The following is an 18,730-nucleotide window of genomic DNA, read 5'->3' as shown; positions in this document are numbered from 1 at the left end:
CCCGAGGGGCTTTGCCTGCAATTCCAGGGGCTGCCACCAGAGGACACGAGGTCAGCCATCCTCATTTATTCAAGGTTTTTTTTTTTTTTTAGATTTTATTTATTTATTCATGAGAGAGAGAGGCAGAGACACAGGCAGAGGGAGCAGCAGGCCCCACGCAGGAAGCCCAACACGGGACTGGATCTCGGGTCTCCGGGGTCAGGCCCTGGGCTGAAGGCGGCTGAAACCGCTGAGCCACCCGGCCACCTGGGCTGCCCTATTTAAGGTTTTTTTAAGGTTTTATTTATTGACTTGAGAGAGAGAGAGCATGAGGAGAGGGAGACACAGAACCCCGCTGAGCAGGGAGCCCGACACGGGGCTCAATCCGAGGACCCTGACATTATGACATGAGCCAAAGGCAGAGGCTTCTCTGATGGACCCCCAGGCACCCCAAGATTTTTTTTTTAAGTAATCTCTGCCCCCAACGTGGGGCTCGAACCTGCAACTCCAAGATCAAGAGCTGTGCACTCCACTCGTGGAGTCGGCCCAGTGCCCCGAGTGGCTTTCAAGGGTTGGTGTGGCCTTACGGGGATGTCCGCACCTCCGTGCTGTCCTCTTGGGGTGTTCTCCTGGACAGGACCCCAGTGGGCTTCCTGGACATCGCCCCAGAAGTGAGCGTTTCAGGTGAGGGGCCAGACCCCCTCCCACCTGGCCACCCCTGCTCCCCTAAGGAGGGGACACCACTCCCCTTGCCTGCCCAAAGCCCAGGGGGTGTGAACCCACGCCCTCACCAGCCCGGCCCATCCTGACCCCTCTGGGTGAGGGGTCCTGTGCCCTAACTCCTGCTGTGACACGTGGGTGCTCCACATTGCCCCCCCCACCTCCCTCCTACTGTGGGCTCACCCCCCATCTGCGGGCAGGAGCTGAGACCCCGGGGCCAGTCGTGGCCACAGGCCCATCCCGCGTGGACCTAGAGGGCGTGAGCTCCTGCCTGGGCCCCACCCTCGCCGACGGGTACACGTTCCTGCTGTGACCACTTCACCAACAGAAGGGCGGCAGAGGGTGTGACACGGGCCTGGCCAAGCAGGGCCCAGCCCTCCCTCCCCAGGAGCCCTTTGTGGATGGAGGGCCTGGGGATCTTTTCCTGGGGAAACTGAGGTTCAGGGCAGGGCTTGGAACCCAGCCAGTTGCCGTGTGGCCCTGGAAGGGCCTGTTTCCTTATCTGTAAGAGAGGGTGGGGGGGTGCAACGGATCCCAGTGCGAGGGCCACTGGCTCGTGCGGCTGGCCCCTGCCCCCGCTCCCCAAAGGGCATGGGATGCGGTGCGGATGCGCACAGCTGCCCCTCCTAACTTCCTGTTTATAGCAGCTGCAGGATCTCATCACCCCAAAGCCATTATGATCACCATGGCAACGAGGCGGGTGTTTGTTCCAACAGGTTGGCGGAACCTGAGGAAGGAGGGCAGGGGTGTGGGGCCCGAGGGCTCTGGAGGCCCCGGCTCAGGACCCGCCAGTGCCCGGGGACTCCTGACTCCTGTCCTGTGTAGAAGGAAGCCAAGGGGTCGCTGGTGTCCCATCCCCTGCTTCTCTCCTGCCCGGGGCGCTGCCTGTCCTCCTGCCTCCACGTTTGTCTGCCTGTGCAGGGCCAGGATGGAAGCAGGGCCTGGAGGCAGAGCTTCTGGAAGGAGAATCCACCCCGCAGGGCTGTCTCCCTCCACCCCGTAGTTCTGTGTCTCCCCCGGGACAGATGGGCACAGGGCGGCCTGGACACGTGTAGGGCTGGGCCCAGGAGATGACGCGGGTGGTGGCCCCATCCAGGGATGATGGGGGAGGCGCGGGGTCCCCACTGACCGAGAGCCATGGCCACGCCCTCCCCACCCACCCCCACTCTCCACAGCGGGATAGGGATAGGGATAGCGGGCACCTCCCCCTGAGCCCTGTTCCTCCTGCACCCCCCCCCCGCCCTGCCCTGGCCTCCCCCCAGTGACCGTCCTGGACTGGGCCCGTCTTACCGTGTCCCACCCCGACAAGGCCCACCAGTGGAGGTGAGGTCCCGTGGACTAAACATGTCCCAAATCGGTGGATCCCCTAAGTATCAGGTACTCTGACGGCCCGCCGGATGGGCCAAGGTAAGGCCGGTGTGGAGACCCAGGCCACCTTGGACAGCAGACCCCGCTCCCCGTCTCTCCCAGGCCCCCCAGCACCACCAGGAGCCCCTTGTTGATGCAGATGGCGGCCCCTGCCCCGACTTCTGGAACCAGCAGGCCGGCGCCGGCGCAGCGAGGTGCTTCCCCGAGCTCTCGGGTGGACAGGGAGGTGGACAGGGCTCGCGTGTCAGAGGCGGGGAGGGAGGGGTGCTGGGGAGCGCAGCGGGCGGGGGGGCGCCCAGGCCTGGGGTCGGGGGACGCGGGGCGTCCTGGGGCGATGCCCGCTGCACCCCTCGCCCCGGGGGATAGTGGACCCAGGAGGCCGGGAGGCCGGGTCAGCCCTTCCAGAAGCGTCTGCCCGAGGGCCGGCGGGCCCTGCTGGGCGTCAGCGACTTGGGCTTCTCGAGGGCCCGGAGCGGGGACCGGGGCCCTGACCCTGCGGGACCCGCTCGGGGCTCGGCGCCCCCGGGTGTTGCGGGAGGGGCGGGGGGCGGGGCGGGAGGGGAGGGGTGGGGAGGGGCTCGCGGCCAGGCCCCGCCCCCGGCGCCCAGGCTTCGGCGCAGCAGCCGAGCGCGGTGCGGGGCGTCGCCGGAGCAGGTGCGGAGCGCCGAGTCTCCGAGCCCCGGGCCCCGCGCCCCCGGCCCCACCACGGTGAGTGCGCGGGTCCCGACGGCCCCAGTCCGGCGCCTGCATGGGGGACCCCGAGGGGCGCGGGGAGGCTCCCCAGGAGGAGGGCGGCGGGGGAGGGGAAGACGCGCCCTCGGCTCCGGGGAAACTGAGGCCGGCGCGCGCCCGGAGGGTCGGGGCGGCAGGACGCCCCCCGACCGGCGCCTCCTCCCCGCGGAGCCCGCAGGGCGGTCGGGCGGAGACTCCGAGCTGCCCGCTGGGGCGGGGAGATGCCCCCGCGCCGCGTCCCTCCCGCCCCGGGGCCCTCGTCTCCACCACATCCCTGCAGGTAAAACCGTGCGCACTCGCCCCACTTCCAGTCCGCCCGCGGGACACGGCTCACCGGGGAGGGAAAGGCCTCGACGGGCGCAGGGCCGGGCTCCCGCGGGCAGCACCGGGAGGGAGGGACGTCGCGGTGGAGACAGGTGAGTAGAGACCCTGGGGAGCCCGGGAAGAACGTGGGGTGGAGGGCTCGCTCCTCATGCGTTCCTTCTAGAAGCATCTGGGCAGCGCTTTACACTGCGTCCCAGGCGACCGTCTAGGGCTTTAGGTCCAAGTGTCGAGCTGCTTAAAATGCGCATTCCCAGGCCCTCCCCAGGGACCGGGCTCCCACTGGATCTCGGGGAGCAGCATTTGTAATGCACGCTGCTGCGGCTGCTGCGTTCCTTGCTGGGGAGCACTGTCTAGGGACTCATGGGGATCGGAGCTGCAGGAAGTGAAGGGGGGCGGAGGGGACTGGGCAGGGGAGAGATGGCCAAGAGGGTGACCTGGGGACCCACACGTGGACCAGACATCCTGCCGCTCCGCCTCCACACATGGGGGAGCACCAGTGGACCCCTCCCCCCAAGTCGCCAGGTACCACATTTTGGTAAGAAGGGAGCTGTGCTCTGAGGTGCTCATCAGCAAGGTGTTTATTCACCATGCGGGTGGCCCCAGCAGCTCAGTCCAGCTGCCCCCAGATCCACCTGCTGTGGGGCCAGCTCAGCCCCAGGTGGGCCAGCAGGAGACACCGAGGCTTAGAGCCCCGGCTCCAGGCAGGTTACCCCAGCCCCCTCGGTGTGAAATGCAACCCCGATATCCACTCTGCAGAATTGCCACTTCCCATTCACCCTGAACCTTGGGGACAGCCAAGGGACGGGGTGGACCTGTTCATCTTGGCTCGGCCCCAGTGCCAGGGTGGCCGAAGCTCCTTGGCCAGCCTCACTTTGCTCTCTGGACAAATGGGAGCTGCGGTTCTGGGCCTGGTGGCCAAGCGTGAACAAGGATGCGGGCGCCTCTTGCTCTGCGCCGCTGCCCAGGCCCAGGAGGGACGGGGACCGGGGAGTTCCCTTGGGGCCCATCCCACGGACGGAGGGCCCCTGCCGACAGAGGGCCCCTGCCGCCAGCACGTGCTTCCTGGAGGTCAGCCGCGCACCCGCTGCTGGTGCGGCTCTGGGTCAGGTGCCGGTGGGTTCCCAGCACCCAGGCCGTGGGTGCAGAAATATCAGTAGCCAAGCAGTGGAGGGTTTCCAGGGAAACGAGAGGAGTGTCTGGGCACCCCGGGATGAGCCACCTCTCCGACACCTGTGCCCAGATGCCACTTGCGCCCCACCCCCGTCCAGTCAGCAGGCTGAGGAAGGGAGCTCTGTGGGGTGGGGGGCGCCTGGACTCCAGAACTCAGGAGGTGCCAGGACCCAGAGCTTGGACGCCGGCGTCAGAGGCCGCCTCCATCCCCGGCCACCTGCTGGCTCTGTGGCCTTGAGTAAGCTCCAAAGCCCGGGGCCTCAGTTTCTCCTTGTGGGTGACATGAACAGCAGTACCCCCTTTCTGGGAGGTGGCTCCCCCTCTGTCTTGAGCATTTTATTCTCACAGCCACCCCATCTCTGCGGCTCAGGCCGCTTGCTCCTGCGTCATGTTTGTCTCTGGGACAGTGAGCCCCTGTAGCCCCTGTCACTCAGCCAACGCAATTGGCGGTTGCCCTGGCAACAGCTCAAGCAGTGGCTGCTCCCCTGGCTTTAGGGGGCCGCGGGGGTAGCAGCCTCCTCCCCACAGCTAGAGAAGGGAAGGGGGGCCTGATGCCCGGCCCCCTGGAACCTCACTGCTGACGGTAGGGGCGACAGCTTCTAGGCCTACCTGGCCACCTGCGGCGCCCCCCTCCGCACGCCCCCCATCTTTGCAGGGAGGCTCCCAGGGGCAGGCAGTGGCCAGTCTGAGGGAGGCGGGGCCTCGTTTCAGGGTGTGAGCCAGCTGCCCATCTGTCCCCAGCTCTTGGGTCTGGTCAGGTGAGCCCCTCTGAGCCCACCATTCCCCCGGGGCCCCATAGGGCTAAAGTTGGAGCGTCAGGAACCAGGTGCTGTCTGTGGGGTGGCCTGAGCTGGTCAGGGGAACAGAGCAGGGATGGCAGCCCCGGGGCCACTGAAAGACAGACAGACAACTGGGAGACCTGCAGGCTGCGGGCATGGTCCGTGGACAGTGGGCACAGCCTGGGTCTAACCTGGCTCTGCCCCTGCCGACTTCCCCGTGAGATCCGGGGCAGGTACAGTTGGATCCAGCCAAGTCCCCATTTCCTACACCGTCAAGTGAAACGATGTCCCCTGCACGGGCTGTGCCTGGCCTAGAGGTACCCTCCATGATGGGCAAGTGAGCACCGCTGAGGGGGCCAGGGCGGCCAGTCCAAAGGCCCTGTGGTACACCTGGGGAGGGTGACATGTCCTTTACGCCAGAGGCTGGCTGCCAAGCCTGGGGCAGGGCGGCCAAGGGGCGGGCACCGAGTGGCAAAGTCAGCGTGGCGAGGGGGTCAGCCCTGATGGCTTCCAACGGGGGCGCAGGGAGACCACCCTGGGGCTTTGGGGGAGGCACAGGCTGTTGCCCGACCCAGTGGAGCGATGGGTGCCTGGGCCGGGCAGTGCCATGAGGAGAACGGCTCCCAGCAGCTTAGCTGTCTCCCGCCCTTCCTCCTGGGGTCTGCAAGGGACCCCGAGGCCCCCCGGAGGTGTGCAGGCATAACGGGGAGCTGGCCTTCCTCCCTGGTGCAGGTGGGCAGGGCCAGGAGAGACTGGGCAGTGACACTCCTCAGGGCAGTCCCATGGGCTGTTCCCCATTCCTTGGAGAGGCTCCCCTGAGGTCACCGGCTCAGCTCCTCCCCGGGCTGCAGCCATGCAGTCCACGCCCGTTCGCACGGAGCAGAGGGGCCAGGCCTGAGCTGGCCTCAGGAGGCCCCCCGACAAGGCCCTGCTCTGTCCCTGCCGCAAGGACACCACTGTGGCTCGGTTTCCATGACGACGTGGGGCAGTTTCACAGATGGGGAGGGAGACGGAGTGGTGGCCCTGCACCCCAAACTTCTTGAAGGGGCAGGATTTGCAGCACATTTTCATTTCTACTGACTACAGGGAGTGTGCTCTTCTCTGCAAGGTGGGCCCAGGAGAGAGGATGGGGCGTTGCCCCTGAACGTGCTTGGTGGGCAAGGACCCCCAGCGACCCTCCGTGCTGGCCACTCAGGGTCCTGGGGTCCCCAGGCAGGCCCCAGGCACAGTGGCCTCTTCTTGCCCCAGCTCCTCTGCAGGACAAGGACTCCGGGGTCCCGGGGAGAGCTTTGCCTGCCCTGGCTCCAGAAGGGACCATACAGGCTGGGTGACCCGGGCACCACTCCCCCACGACTCTGTCCCCTTAGCAAAGCCCCCAGGAGACACAGGCCCCTGCTGTGGCACAGCCAGGGGTCCCAGTCCTGGCTGGGTGGCAGGGGGGAGTGTGGCCCTGGGCGCAGCGGGATCCAGCAGCTCCCAGCGATGGAGCGCAGACTGGACTGTACCGTCACCTCTCTCATCCCCGTCTCGTCCCCAAAACGACCCTGCAAGGATGCCCCATTGTGTAGATGGGTCGTGAAGACTTAGACCAAGGGACCAGCCCCAGGTCAGCAGCATGAGTGCCCGTGGCCCCCTGGGTGCCCAGCGCCATCCAGCCTGGGGACTGAGCTCCAGGCCCCCCCACCACCCCCGCTCAGGTGTACCCAGCGGCCCCCATCCCTGCAGACGTGCCCTCCTGCTCCACGGGCAGCGCAGTCGGGAGGCTGTGCCCGGCTGCCAGGACCCCGCTTCTGTGGGCTCCCAGCTGATTCTGTCATTGCTGGATGTGCAGCACATGTGGTGACCGGGGACGGCACGGCAGCACGGCTGGGCGGGGGGGCACCCAGGGGCCACAGCGTGCGCTCTGCCTACAGGTCCCCACCATGACGACGTTGCTGGAGATCAAGAGCAGCGTGCTCAGGCAGGTGCAGGTGTGCCCATCCTTCCGGCGGAGGCCCGAGGGAGAGCCAGGGAGCACCGGCACCGACCCCCAGGAGCCTGCCGCAGGGGCTTGGTGGGTGCCCCACGCCTGACCGGTGCCGTCACGTGTACCCAGCCTCCTTTCTCTCACTGCACCCCTCTCCTGCTGCCCCAGCACGGCCCCCCAGGGGAGCCTGGGGGGGTCTGAGCCCCAGGCCCGGTGGGAGGGCACCATCCCCAGATGGAGGAGGCCCAGGCAATCGCCTCAAGGTGTGCGTGCGGGGGCTGGTCCTGGCCAGGGGGCAGGCGCGTGCTGTGAGTGACGGGGTTCCCTGACCTCAGCCTGGCCTGTCCCTGCAGGAAACCCGGTGATGGCGTGGAGTTCTTCGCTCAGATGCGCCTCATCCTCAAGAAGGGGGAAGGCCGACAGGGCCTGCCGTGCCCCGAGGTGAGGGCAGCTCAGAGCTCAGCCTTCCGCCACTCCCCTGGACAGCCGGCCTCCAGCCCTCACACTAGGCTCCCTCCCTCCCTGGAGTCCTCCCTGCAGGAGGCCCTCACCCTGCGTGCCCCTCGCAGGTCCTGTTGCGCAGCGGGGCACCAGCCCCTGCCGAGCCTGTGGACCCCAACCGTGGCCTGAGAGTCCTAACCCAGGAGGAGGTAAGGGGGCCCGGGGTCTGGCCCCACAGAGAGTCTGTGAGCGCCTACTGTGTGCCAGGCCTGGGTTCTGGGGACAGGTGCACAGCAAAGGTGGCAGGGGTGAGAGGGCCAGGGGCCCTAGAAGCGAGTAAGGAGCAGAAGTCAGGGGTCGAACCCATGGAGGGCCCGGCAGGTGCAAAGGTCGATGCTGGGACTGGACTCTGCCAGTGGGGGCTGGGATGCAGGAGAGCCTGGACCCCTCTGAGAGCCCCTCAGGGCCCAGGGCTGAGGGACACAGGGGTGGGGTGGCTGGGACCCAGAGTGTGCTCCCCCCGCCCCCCCTCACAGGTGGAGATGCTGTACGAGGAAGCCTTGTACACAGTGCTTTACCGCGCGGGGACCATGGGCCCCGACCAGGTGGATGACCAGGAGACCCTACTGGGCTACCTGCAGCAGGTGAGCCCCACTGCTCCACCCTCCCTGCTGGCCTGGCCCCGCCCTGCTCTAGGGAGCAGAGACCGCTGTCGTCCCAACCCTTTCCTCTCTGTCTGGTGACGTCACCATCACCCAAATAACACAGGTCGGCCCCGCCATGGGCACACCCATGCCCACACACGGGTGTGCACAGGCAGGCACACACATAGGCTGACAGGTGTGCCCAGAAGGATAGAGCGAGGGACAGACACATGGACACACAGGGAAGGGTACAAAGGACAAACTGACCCACGGGCGAGTATTTCTTTCCCCTGCCCCCCCATGTGTTTCCTGTGCTCTGTGAGGCTCCCCGGACATTGGCCAGCCCCGCTCTGGGGGCACCTGGGCCCTCACACTGGCCCGCCGTCCGCAGGTGTTTGGTACCAGCCCCGAGGAGCACGCTGAGGCCATTGAGCGTGTGAAGAAGGCCAAGGTGAGGCTGCCACCCAGTGCAGGCAGGTGCCGGCCAGCCCGGTGGAGAGGACACGGCGGGGCCAGGGCATGGCCACTCGGAGCCTCCCCCAAGAGGCCCCTCGGCACCCTCTGTCCACAGGCCCCCACATACGCCCTGAAAGTCTCCGTCGTGCGTGCCAAGAACCTGCTGGCCAAAGACCCCAATGGTGAGTGGGGACCAGCCCGGAGTTTGGCTGTGCCCAGGTCTGGTGGCTGTGGAGGGCCGGGGAGGCCTGGGGCCAGGCGCTGAGCCACCCACCATGTCTCAGGCTTCAGTGACCCATACTGCATGTTGGGCATCCTGCCGGCCTCGGGCACCCCCCGGGAGCCGGGTTCACACAAGGAGCAGCGCTTCAGCTTCCGCAAAGGCAGTAAGCGGGGAGGGCCCCTGCCGGCCAAGTGCATCCAGGTCACCGAGGTCAAGAGCAGCACCCTGAACCCTGTGTGGAAGGAGAACTTCCTCTTGTAAGACCCCTCTTCCAGATGGGGGCGGGGTGGGGGCAGGGGGCTGCGTGCTGCGCCAGGACGTACCTGGTGTCAGAGCCTGGCCCAGCCAACCAAGCGGGGCTGGTCACAGAACCACTTTCTAGAGGACAGAACAGCCTCAGAGAGGCGCCAGGCCCGGTGGCCACAGTCGGGCTTCAAATCCAGGCAGCCTGTCTCACAGCTGGAGCTCATGGACCCTTTCCTGCAGCTCCCGAAATGGCCCCTCCCCGAGCCCCGGGCAGAGGAGCGTCCGGCCCCTCTGGCTATCAATCTGTTTTCCTTACAGTGAGATCGAGGATGTGAGCATGGACCAGCTACACCTGGACATCTGGTATAGGCCCCTGGGCCCTGCAGGGCCGAGGGTGTGGGTGCACCTGGTCTGGGGGGTGGGGGTGGGGGTGAGAGGGGACATTCGGGGCCGAGCCAGGCTCCACACAAGCCAGGTTTGCCCCCTGCCCCCCAGGGACCATGATGATGATGTGTCCCTGGTGGAAGCGTGCAGGAAGCTGAACGAAGTCATCGGCCTGAAGGGCATGAGCAGGTATGACGGTGGGACCCTTGTGTCCCCCAGACACCGTGCCTGCAGCTTGGCCACATGGGCCAGCCGGTGGTGGCTCCCCAGGGACCATAGGTGGGAACCCACTGCTTCGCCCAGGTATTTCAAACAGATTGTCAAGTCGGCCCGTGCCAACGGGACAGCAGGACCCACGGACGACCACACGGATGACTTCCTGGGGTGTCTCAACATACCCATCCGGGTGAGTGGGGGCCAGGGCTGCAGTCACAGAGCGCTCACCCTGTGGGGATGCCCCTGGTGGCTAGGTCCTGTGCCCCAGGCATCCCCCATCCTTCCTGGGCCGGGTGGGGCTGTGTGCTCAGGGGTCAGGGAAGGACCGGCCTCCTGGGGCCTCCTGTGTCCAGGCACCCCCCCACCCCGCCCAACGGCCGACTGTGTGCTGCGGGCGGGGTGGGAAGCAGAAGTCTGTGTGGTCTCCTTGGTCCCACAGAGAGTCTGGGGGGGGGGGGGAGGGACTGCCAGTATGAACCCCCTCCCCTCAGGAGGTGCCCGTGGCGGGTGAAGACCGCTGGTTCAAGCTGGAACCGCGCTCCAGCGCCTCCCGGGTGCAGGGAGACTGCCAGCTGGTCCTCAAACTGATCACCACACAGGTGGGGAGCTGTGGGGTCCCCTGCCCTGCGGCCGCCGCACCCCTGCCGGGGGCTGGGGCAGGGCTGTTGATGGGCGGGCCTGCATTCCAGAGGGACACGGCCATGAGCCGGCGCGGGCGCTCAGGCTTCCTGTCCTACATGCTGCTGCTCGGCCGGCTGCTGCAGTTCGAGCACCGACCCGAGGAGGTAGCCGCACCCTCGCGACCGGGGTGGTGACCTGGCGCCTGGGGGGTGGGGGAGAGCCGGGGAGGCTGGGCACGCGGGCGGGAGGGCATGGCGGCTCCTCCCTCCACCCACGCCGCCCCACCCCCCCCCCGCCTCCAGCGCAACTCGAGCAGCTGGCGCGGAGAGCTCAGCGGGCCCGCGGCCACCGTGCTCTGCCTCCACGGCGCGCAGAACAACCTGTCTGCGCTGCAGCTGGCGGTGCTGTGAGTGGGCGGGGCCTCGCGGCGAGGGGCGGGGCACGGGACGGCGAGCGCGGGCGGGAGGGGCGGGGCCGTGAGTGGCAGCAGCTGAGAGGAGGCGGAGCTGGCGGGGAGGGGCGTGGCCTGCGGTGGGCGGGGCAGAGGGGCGGGCAGGGAAGGGGTGCTTTGAGTGGAGGAGGCATGAACGGGGGCGGTGCTGGGGGCGGCGCCGGGAGGGGATGGCCCGAGGGCACAAGGGGGTCCCCGCCCCAACCGCGCCTGACCGTGGGCGGGGCTGGCTCCCACAGGCACTGGGAGGTGAGCAGCCGTCACCATCAGACCTGCACGCTGGACTACGGCTACCTGCTGGGGCTGCTGGAGGACATGCAGGCACACTGGGAGGAGGCGTCCTCCCTGCCCCAAGAGCAGGTGAGCTCGCCCGGGCTGGCCGGAAGTGCGCTTCCTGGAGGGTGAGTCGGTGGGCACACAGGGCAGGGTCCCGGTGTCGTGGGCTGCGCGGCCTATGCTGAGATAGGGCATGTGCTGGGATCCCAGGAGGCGGAGGTCGTGGCCTGCACTTGGAGGAGGGACCCAGGGAGTGGGCGCTGGCTGGGGGGGGACCAGTGGTGCAAAGGCCCTGAGGCTGTGTGTGGGAGAAAGTAGCAGGGCCAGGCCCGCAGATGGCTGCGGGAGCCTCCCTCCCCGCACCCCGTGGGGAGGGCGGTGAGGGTCAGCTCTGACGCCGGGTGTCCGCAGGAGAAGAGCCTGGCTGACAGCTTCTCTGCCTTCTGCGAGTTTGGGCTGCAGCTGCTGGGCCAGCTCCGAGACTACTTCCCAGCCACCAACAGCACCGCTGTCTACCGCCTGGAGCTGCTGCTGAAGTGGGTGTAGCCGGCGGTGCCCGGGGTGGGGGGACCAGGCGGGCGGCCCATGGTCAGCGGGTGGCCCCTGTGCAGGTGTCTCAGCAAGATGCAGGTCTTCCAGCTGTCCTTCGAAATCTGCCCCTTTGAGGCAGAGCTGAACATGGACATCGCTGCTGCTCTGAAGGTGCGTGCTGGCAGGTGTGGGCCAGGTGCCGCCCCCACCCTGGCCCCGCTCTGGGCCAGCTCTAGCACCTGCTACCCTGTTGGCCTCCCACACCCACCGCGCGGCCTCGCTGGTTTGTCTTGCAGAGAGGCAACCGCGAGTGGTATGACAGGCTCCTGAACACCAAAAGTCCTCACGAGCAGGTGCCGCTCAGGGAGGGCATGGCTGCAGGGGGAGCAGGGGATCGCACATGGCTGCAGACCGGAAGGTCAGTGTGACCCGGGCCTTCCTCGCAGCCAGGGCCCCAGCGCCTCGCCGGCCTGGTGGAGCTGGCTGACGCCGTCTACGAGGACCTGCAGGCCTGCTACGGCATCTACGCCAGCCTCTTCCACAGGTGGGGCCCAGGGCGCTCGCTGCCGTTCCTGCCCTGACCCGTCGGTGGTGCCGTCAGGTCACGGGTGGGGCGAGCAGGTGTGTGGAATTTGTTCCTGCAGCATCGCGGAGATCGACTTCTTCACCCTCACCTTCCGGCAGCTGGAGCGTCTGGTGAGGAGGGGGAGCGGGGAAGAACTGCCTGGGTCTCCCCCTGACGCTGGCAGCCTGAATCCACCATCCTGAGCAGGTGGCCGAGGAGGCATGGGTGCTGACAGAGGAGCTGAGCCCCAAGATGAGCCTGGAGGTGGCCTCGGGGCTCTTCGAGCTGTACCTGACCCTGGCAGACATTCAGCGCTTCTGGAGCAGCATCCCCGGCCGGTGGGTGCCCTGCGGCAACCTGTCCTCTCCCCACCCCGCCCCCGTCAGTCTCCTTTCTCTATCTGCCCCCAGACCTGTCCCCACTCCTGCTTGTCCCCCTGCCCCAGCTGTCCTGCAGCCTCCTCTAGGAGGTCTCTGGGACGGGATCCCGAGGGCCCCTTGAGGGAGGCTCTCCAGCTGCCCCTTTAGGCCGGGAACCGGGACACGCTGGCTCAAGGTGTTTGGGTCAGGGCGAGCTCTGACGGGCTTCCTGCTGCAGTGACAGCCGCTCCCTTGCTCTGGCCGGCATCCATGCCCCCTTCCTGCCCGCCGTGAAGCTCTGGCTGCAGGTGCTGCGAGACCAGTCCAGGTGGAGACTTCAGGGAGCTGTGGATGTGGACACAGTGAGTGAGCACCCAGGCCCGAGGGTGCCGGGCTCAGCCAGGGCTATCCTGCAACCAGGCCTCCTCTCGCCTTAGCTGGAGCCCATGGATGTCTCCTCTAAGCACAGCAGCTCCGCAGCCACTGCTAGCCTCTGCTTCAGTCACATCCAGGAGCTGTGGGCCCGCCTGGCATGGCCAGACCCTGTGCAGGCCCAGGCGCTGGGGACCCAGCTCAGCCAGGTGTGTCGCTGTGGGTTGGGGAGCACAGTCTGGGAGGAGACAGGAGTCTGGAGGGGCAGCAGGACCAGGGGCTACAGCCCACAGGTCCAAAGCACTTGTGTCCCCTCTAGGACCTGTGCGAGGCCACCCTCTTCTACACTGAGCTGTTGCGGAAGAAGGTGGACACTCAGCCTGGGCCCGCAGGCGAGGCAGTGAGCGAGCCGGTGAGCAGGCCGGTGGGCAGGAGGCCGGGGCGGGGCCGGTGAGGCCAGTGGCACCGCCCGCCCACACCTGGCACGCCTCCCCAGCTCTGTGTGGTCCTCAACAACGTGGAGCTCCTCCGCAAGGCCGCGGGGCAAGTGCTGCGGGGGCTGGCGTGGCCGGAGGCGCCCTCGGCACTGGAGGGCGGCCTCCCACGCCCTTTGCTCAGCTGTACGCAGGCCCTGGATGAGGACCTGCAGCAGGAGGTCCACACCGTGACAGCGCACCTGACCTCCAAGGTGGGCGGCGGGCGGGAGGTTACCGGGCTGCCCTGGCGCCGCCCCCAGTGCTGAGCGCTGCCCTCCGCAGATGGTGGCCGACATCAGGAAGTATGTGCAGCACATCAGCCTGTCGCCCGACTCCATCCAGAATGAGGAGGTGGGTGCCTGGCCGGCTGAGGGCTGGGGTGCCGCGGGTGGCGGTGTGGGGGCCCCGGGGACGGTGTGGCTGAGGACGCTGCCCGCAGGCCGTGGCCCCGCTCCTGAAGTACCTGGACGAGAAGCTGGCCCTGCTGAATGCCTCGCTGGTGAAGGAGAACCTAAGCAGGTAGGCCGCGGGGTGGGGGGAGGGTGCTGCCTGGGGGCCAGCCACACATGCCTGGCGTCCCTTCCAGGGTGCTGGAGGCCCTCTGGGAGCTGCTCCTGCAGACCATCCTGCAGGCACTGGGCGCCAACCTCGATGTCTCCGCCGACTTCTACGGCCGCTTCCACTTCACGCTGGAGGTAGGGCTGCATGAGGGGCCCCCACTGCACCTCGGCCCGGCCCCGAGCTCCCCGAGCTGCCTGTGCCCACTGCCCCGCGTGGCCAGGCCCTCCCGCCTGAGCCGCTCCCCTGGGGTTCCAGCAGCCCAGCACTTCCACTCTGCCAGCCGCCTGTCAGTACAGTCACCTGGCCCCGGGCACTGGCCTCTCCCCCAGCTCCCGGGCTCCTGAGGTGTGGCACCCAAGTGCACCTGCCCAGCCCCATAGCCCCAGCCCCGCCCTGCCTTTGACATCTCTCCCTCCTTGCCCTGCCCCAGGCCCTGGTGAATTTTTTCCACGCTGAGGGGCAGGGTCTGCCCCTGGAGAGCCTGAGGGACGGAAGCTACAAGGTGAGGCCTGGCCCGGGGGAGGGAGCGGGTGGCGTGCAGCTGGGGGCCTGTGTTCAGCACCCGGTGGGCTCCGCAGAGACTGGAGGAGGAGCTGCGCCTGCACCAGTGCTCCACCCGCGAGTGCATCGAGCAGTACTACCTGGACAAGCTCAAGCAGGTACGGTGCCCAGGCCGGCACGTGGCCTCTCCCCCAGAGTCCCCAAGCCCCGGGTCACCAGCCTGAGCCCTTCCACAGAGGTCGCTGGAGCAGAACCGGTTCGGGCGCCTGAGCGTCCGCTGCCACTACGAGGCAGCAGAGCAGAGGCTGGTGGTGGAGGTGCTGCACGCGGCGGACCTGCCCGCCCTGGACGCCAACGGTGAGGGGCTGTGATGCCGACGGGGACCCGCGCCGCACTGCTGGGTGAGTGCTCATGAGCTGCTCGCGGTTGTGCCCCTCAGGCCTGAGCGACCCCTTCGTGATCGTGGAGCTGGGCCCGCCACACCTCTTCCCGCTGGTCCGCAGCCAGAGGACGCAGGTCAAGAGCCGGACGCTGCACCCCGTGTATGACGAGCTCTTCTACTTGTGAGTGTCCCCCCATCAGCCTGTCCACGCGCCCGAGGGGGGCGCAGGGCTCCAAGTGACTGCCCTTTGCCTGCAGCTCTGTGCCAGCAGAGGCGTGCCGCCGCCGCGGCGCCTGCGTGCTGTTCACGGTCATGGACCATGACTGGCTGTCCACCAACGACTTCGCAGGGGAGGCGGCCCTCGGCCTGGGCAGTATTGGTGGCATCACGCGGCCCCAGGTGGGAGGGAGCACGAGGGCCAGGCAGCCTGTTACCCTGCAACTGCGGCGGCCCAGAGCCCAGGGTGAGTGAGGGTCCGGGGGGTGGTGGGTTTGATGGGGTGCAGTTTCACCCTAGCCCTGCCCCTCCTGCCCACAGTGAGGTCCGCGCTGAGGATGCTGGAGGGCCGCAGCAGCAAGGAGGCGCAGGAGTTTGTCAAGAGACTCAAGGAGCTGGAGAAGTGCATGGAGGCGGACCCCTGAGGCCTCCTGAGCCCCCGAGCTGCCCCCATCCTGCCCTGCGGGCAGCTCTGCGCAGGCAGGGCTCCTTCCCCGACCCCGCCATGTCATGTGCATGCTGTGGCTGGCCCTCCAGCTCCTTTCTGCCCTGGCTGTGTCTGCGTGGTGTGTACCGTGAACCCCTTGCTACCAGCAGCACCCCCAATCTGGGTCTGGGGGCTCACTCGGTGGGGCCTGGCCAGCAGCTGTCCCCCTGGATGCAGAGCAGAGCACGCCCGGCCACCAGGTGAGCTTCCCCATCGGCTCCCCTGGCAGGCGGGCACGGGGCTTAGAGCAGGGCTGTCAGCGGGGTGGCTCTGCTCCCCAGGAGCCGTTAGGCCAAGTCTGGAGGCATTTTTGGAGCTCAGAACCACAGGCTGGAGGAAGTGCTAGTGGCACTGACAGTGAGACCAGGGATGCTGCTGGAGGTCCTGCAGTTACAGACATGGCAACCTCTCCTCAGCAAAGAACAGGCCATTCCCCAATGTTCCTGGTGTCCCCGCACAGAGCCCACCTGGAGGAAGCTCTGTATTCTCTTTCTGGGCTGGGGCGTGTGGCAGGGCCCATAAGGACAAGAGCCAGGAAGGTGGGGTTTGAGTCTGGACAAGCTTTGGCGGGAAACAGCTCCCAGTGGCCCTGGCAGAGGGGGAAAGTGGGCACCCCGATGCCTTCACCAGAGGGTATACAGACATGTTTACTAAGAACTGCATAGGTCCCCACCTCCTCAGCCTGAGAAAGGGTCCCGTGGCATCACCGTGAGGCTGGGAACATGACGCAAAGTTGATGGGTCAGTGTAAGCTCTGTGCTGGCCACGCAGCTCTCCAGCATGTTCTCCTTCTGTGTCCACACACACATGCCCGCGCAGGACCTGCTCCACGCCCGGCACCCCCACAGTCCAGACCCTCCCCAGGCAGGGCCTGCCTCACTGGAGACTGAGCGTCGTCCCCTCCTCCCCCAATTCCCTGGCCAAGTGCAAAGAAACAAGCTCACACCGGGATGTCCTTGGCCTGCAGCTTCACTGGGCGGGCTCGGAGGCCCCAGAGCACAGCCGTGTCAGAAGCATGGGGATAGAGTCCAGTGCCACGAGGGCTGAGGCTGCCAGGCCTGTCTGTGTCCCCACGAGTCCTGCTGTATCTTGAGTTCCTTATTGCTCCGTCGTGAAGAAATACACGTGTCTGCAAACTTCAGTCTCTCTGCCGTTTCTTGATTCCTTTCCAAACCTCTGGGGGGACCCCGGCCTCTGCCCCTTGCTCCTCCTCCTCGGGGCAGCTGCTGCTCTCTCCTCTGTCCTCGGCATCAGGTCCCCGCTCCTCGGACTCATCCTCACTGTCACTGTCACCACTGTCTGGGAGCAGCCTGGAAGGGAAAGGTGTGTTCGCCAAGGGCGTCATCCCAGGCACACTCCCTCACAGGAGCCCCCACCTGAGGGCAGATTCTTCTATTCCCTGTGTTCTCAAAACCAACAGCTCTCCTCTCCAGTGGGATGTTCACGTTCCCTTTCCCAGTCACAAAACCCTTGTTGTGTTTAGGGACCCGCCCCTCCTCCTCACTCCCGCCATCTGCAGGAAGGGCTGAGGCCAGGGGCAGCGGAGAGCCCTGGGTCTGAGCTGTCTCAAGACCGGGAAGCCCAAGGACCTACCGAGCGCCAGCCACTGGCCTGTTGGGGTTTGCAAACTCCCGCCCAGAATCCACGTCAAAAGGATCTGGAGAGAGAAGGCACGTGAGAAAAGGACCTGTGAGTGAGCTCAGAGCAGGACCAGCCTTCTATATCCCCGGCTTCTCCACAGGAGGTGCTGTGCCTGGAGGGGCCTGGCTCCCAACCAGGGGGCTTGTGTGCATGCCGGGCCTCACCAATTTCCTCCTCCTCGGGGCGCTCCCTGGCGTGGGCCAGGAACTCCTGCTCTGCCTGCAGCACCTCCTCCGGGCCACTGCAGGCTGCATACTTGTCCAGGAGCTGGCGGTTCAGGTCCAAGAAGCCCTTGCCCCACTTGAACTTCCGCAGCAAAATGATAGCAAGGTCTGAGAAGCCTGACGGTGAGGAAAGCGGAGACCCAAGGATGCTGACAATCCCTCTCTCATCCTGGGTGCACGCCCAGCACCCCCAAAGCTGTCCCGACATCTGAAATTCCCCATGAGACGCCCTCCTCCGGTCCAGTGAGCCTGCTCACCCGCCTCCGCTATCCCCTGAGGCCCTCTACCCACGTCTCATGGGGCCGCCTATCTGAGCCTCCACTAGGACCCTAGGTTCTCTCAGGGCGAGCTGAGGGGTGACAAGTGGGACGGAAACCCTGGCCTTCCCACCTTGACCATCCCACATGCCCTCTGGTTGCTCTGGGGACGGCCAGTACAGAACACACTGCTGTGTGCGGCGCCATCCTGCTAGCAGGCTCAGCGCTCACCCAGGATGCACAGGGTGGCAGCAAAGGCCTCCACGCAGGACAGCTTGCAGGGCCGGCCATAGTTCACGGGGTTGGCAGCTACCAGGTGCGGCAGCAGCCGCAAGTGGCTCCCACGCATCTTCCCAAACGGTGTCTCATTCAGTCGGGCCCAGGAGCAGTCGATGACAGCGACCCCGCACTGAGCCACCAGCTGCCTGTTAGGAGCAAAGGTCGGCTAGGCTCTGGAGGGGAACCGCGTTCCCTAGGGACCCAACCACATCCTTCCACCCCCTCCCTCCGCTCCTACCTGTCGGCGCAGGACACGTACTGGGAGCCCACGGGGCTGAGCACGAGGCCGCCGAACCTCTGGCCCAGGCGCAGGCAGCGCACCAGGCCCAGGCGGGCCAGCTTGCGACCAGTGCAGCGCCGGGGGTCGCAGTGGCCCAGCTCCCACATGGCCAGTGGGCAGGGTGGCCGCGCCGGGCCCGAGCCGCCTTCCTCCTCCGCCGCCTCTGGCTCCACGGATGCTGCACCGGAGCGCAGAGGGTACCAGGCCTCAGGGGCAGCTCGCAGGGCCGGCCCGGCCCGCGACCCGGGCCCCCGACGCGACCCCGGCCCCTGACCTGGCCCGCGATCCCGCCCCCAGCCCGAGACCCCGACCCGGCCCGCGACCCCGGCCCCGCCCCCAGCCCTAGACCCCGCCCCTCCGGCCCTCGACCCCGCCCCCGCCCCGCCTGCGACCCTGGCCCTCGGTCCCGGCCCCCCACCCCGGTCCTCCGCCCCGGCCCCGCCCCCGATCGTGCCCCACTCACCGCGCAGCGCGGCTCCCACGTCCTCCGCGAAAGCCTCCAGAGAGCGGCCCGCGGGGCGGCGAGCGCGCCCTCCGCCGGCGCCCGACCCCCGCGCCGCCCTCCTCCGGCCCATGGCGGGCAGCCGAGGCCCGCACACCCGGT

General features: G+C 67.3%; 2 protein-coding genes across 7 annotated transcripts; one reads left to right on the top strand and one right to left on the bottom strand.

Moving 5' to 3' along the window:
* Positions 1-1,950: 1,950 nt before the first annotated feature.
* BAIAP3 (BAI1 associated protein 3) lies at positions 1,951-16,586 on the top strand. Of its 6 annotated transcripts, none has more exons than XM_038540849.1 (36): positions 2,757-2,775; positions 3,111-3,215; positions 6,986-7,125; positions 7,392-7,479; positions 7,608-7,688; positions 8,016-8,123; positions 8,515-8,574; positions 8,695-8,761; positions 8,864-9,059; positions 9,367-9,411; positions 9,544-9,621; positions 9,736-9,838; positions 10,140-10,247; positions 10,338-10,433; positions 10,572-10,675; positions 10,960-11,080; positions 11,408-11,532; positions 11,608-11,698; positions 11,824-11,880; positions 11,974-12,071; positions 12,172-12,223; positions 12,300-12,430; positions 12,690-12,813; positions 12,889-13,032; positions 13,143-13,235; positions 13,320-13,511; positions 13,582-13,650; positions 13,739-13,818; positions 13,886-13,994; positions 14,291-14,362; positions 14,439-14,519; positions 14,598-14,718; positions 14,801-14,924; positions 15,001-15,206; positions 15,281-15,646; positions 16,413-16,586. In XM_038540849.1, exons 3-35 carry the CDS (start codon positions 6,995-6,997, stop codon positions 15,382-15,384), a joined length of 3,459 nt encoding a protein of 1,152 aa, XP_038396777.1. In that variant the 5' UTR covers positions 2,757-2,775; positions 3,111-3,215; positions 6,986-6,994; the 3' UTR covers positions 15,385-15,646; positions 16,413-16,586. The 6 variants fall into 6 exon arrangements, with proteins under 6 accessions (XP_038396778.1, XP_038396776.1, XP_038396777.1 ...); XM_038540847.1 differs by lacking the exon at positions 2,757-2,775 and adding an exon at positions 6,624-6,678 and having other exon boundaries at positions 3,041-3,215; XM_038540850.1 differs by lacking the exons at positions 2,757-2,775; positions 3,111-3,215 and adding an exon at positions 1,951-2,261.
* Positions 16,203-18,722, bottom strand: TSR3 (TSR3 ribosome maturation factor). The gene is made up of 6 exons (XM_038540852.1): positions 18,590-18,722; positions 18,085-18,304; positions 17,799-17,992; positions 17,251-17,427; positions 17,039-17,102; positions 16,203-16,755 (listed from the first exon to the last, which is right to left on the bottom strand). Exons 1-6 carry the CDS (start codon positions 18,699-18,701, stop codon positions 16,584-16,586), a joined length of 939 nt encoding a protein of 312 aa, XP_038396780.1. The 5' UTR covers positions 18,702-18,722; the 3' UTR covers positions 16,203-16,583.
* Positions 18,723-18,730: the final 8 nt, after the last annotated feature.

Source organism: Canis lupus, chromosome 6 (genome assembly GCF_011100685.1).
Source record: "Canis lupus familiaris isolate Mischka breed German Shepherd chromosome 6, alternate assembly UU_Cfam_GSD_1.0, whole genome shotgun sequence".
NCBI classification, from domain to species: Eukaryota; Metazoa; Chordata; class Mammalia; order Carnivora; family Canidae; genus Canis; species Canis lupus.
This window is presented reverse-complemented; position numbering and strand designations above follow the sequence as displayed.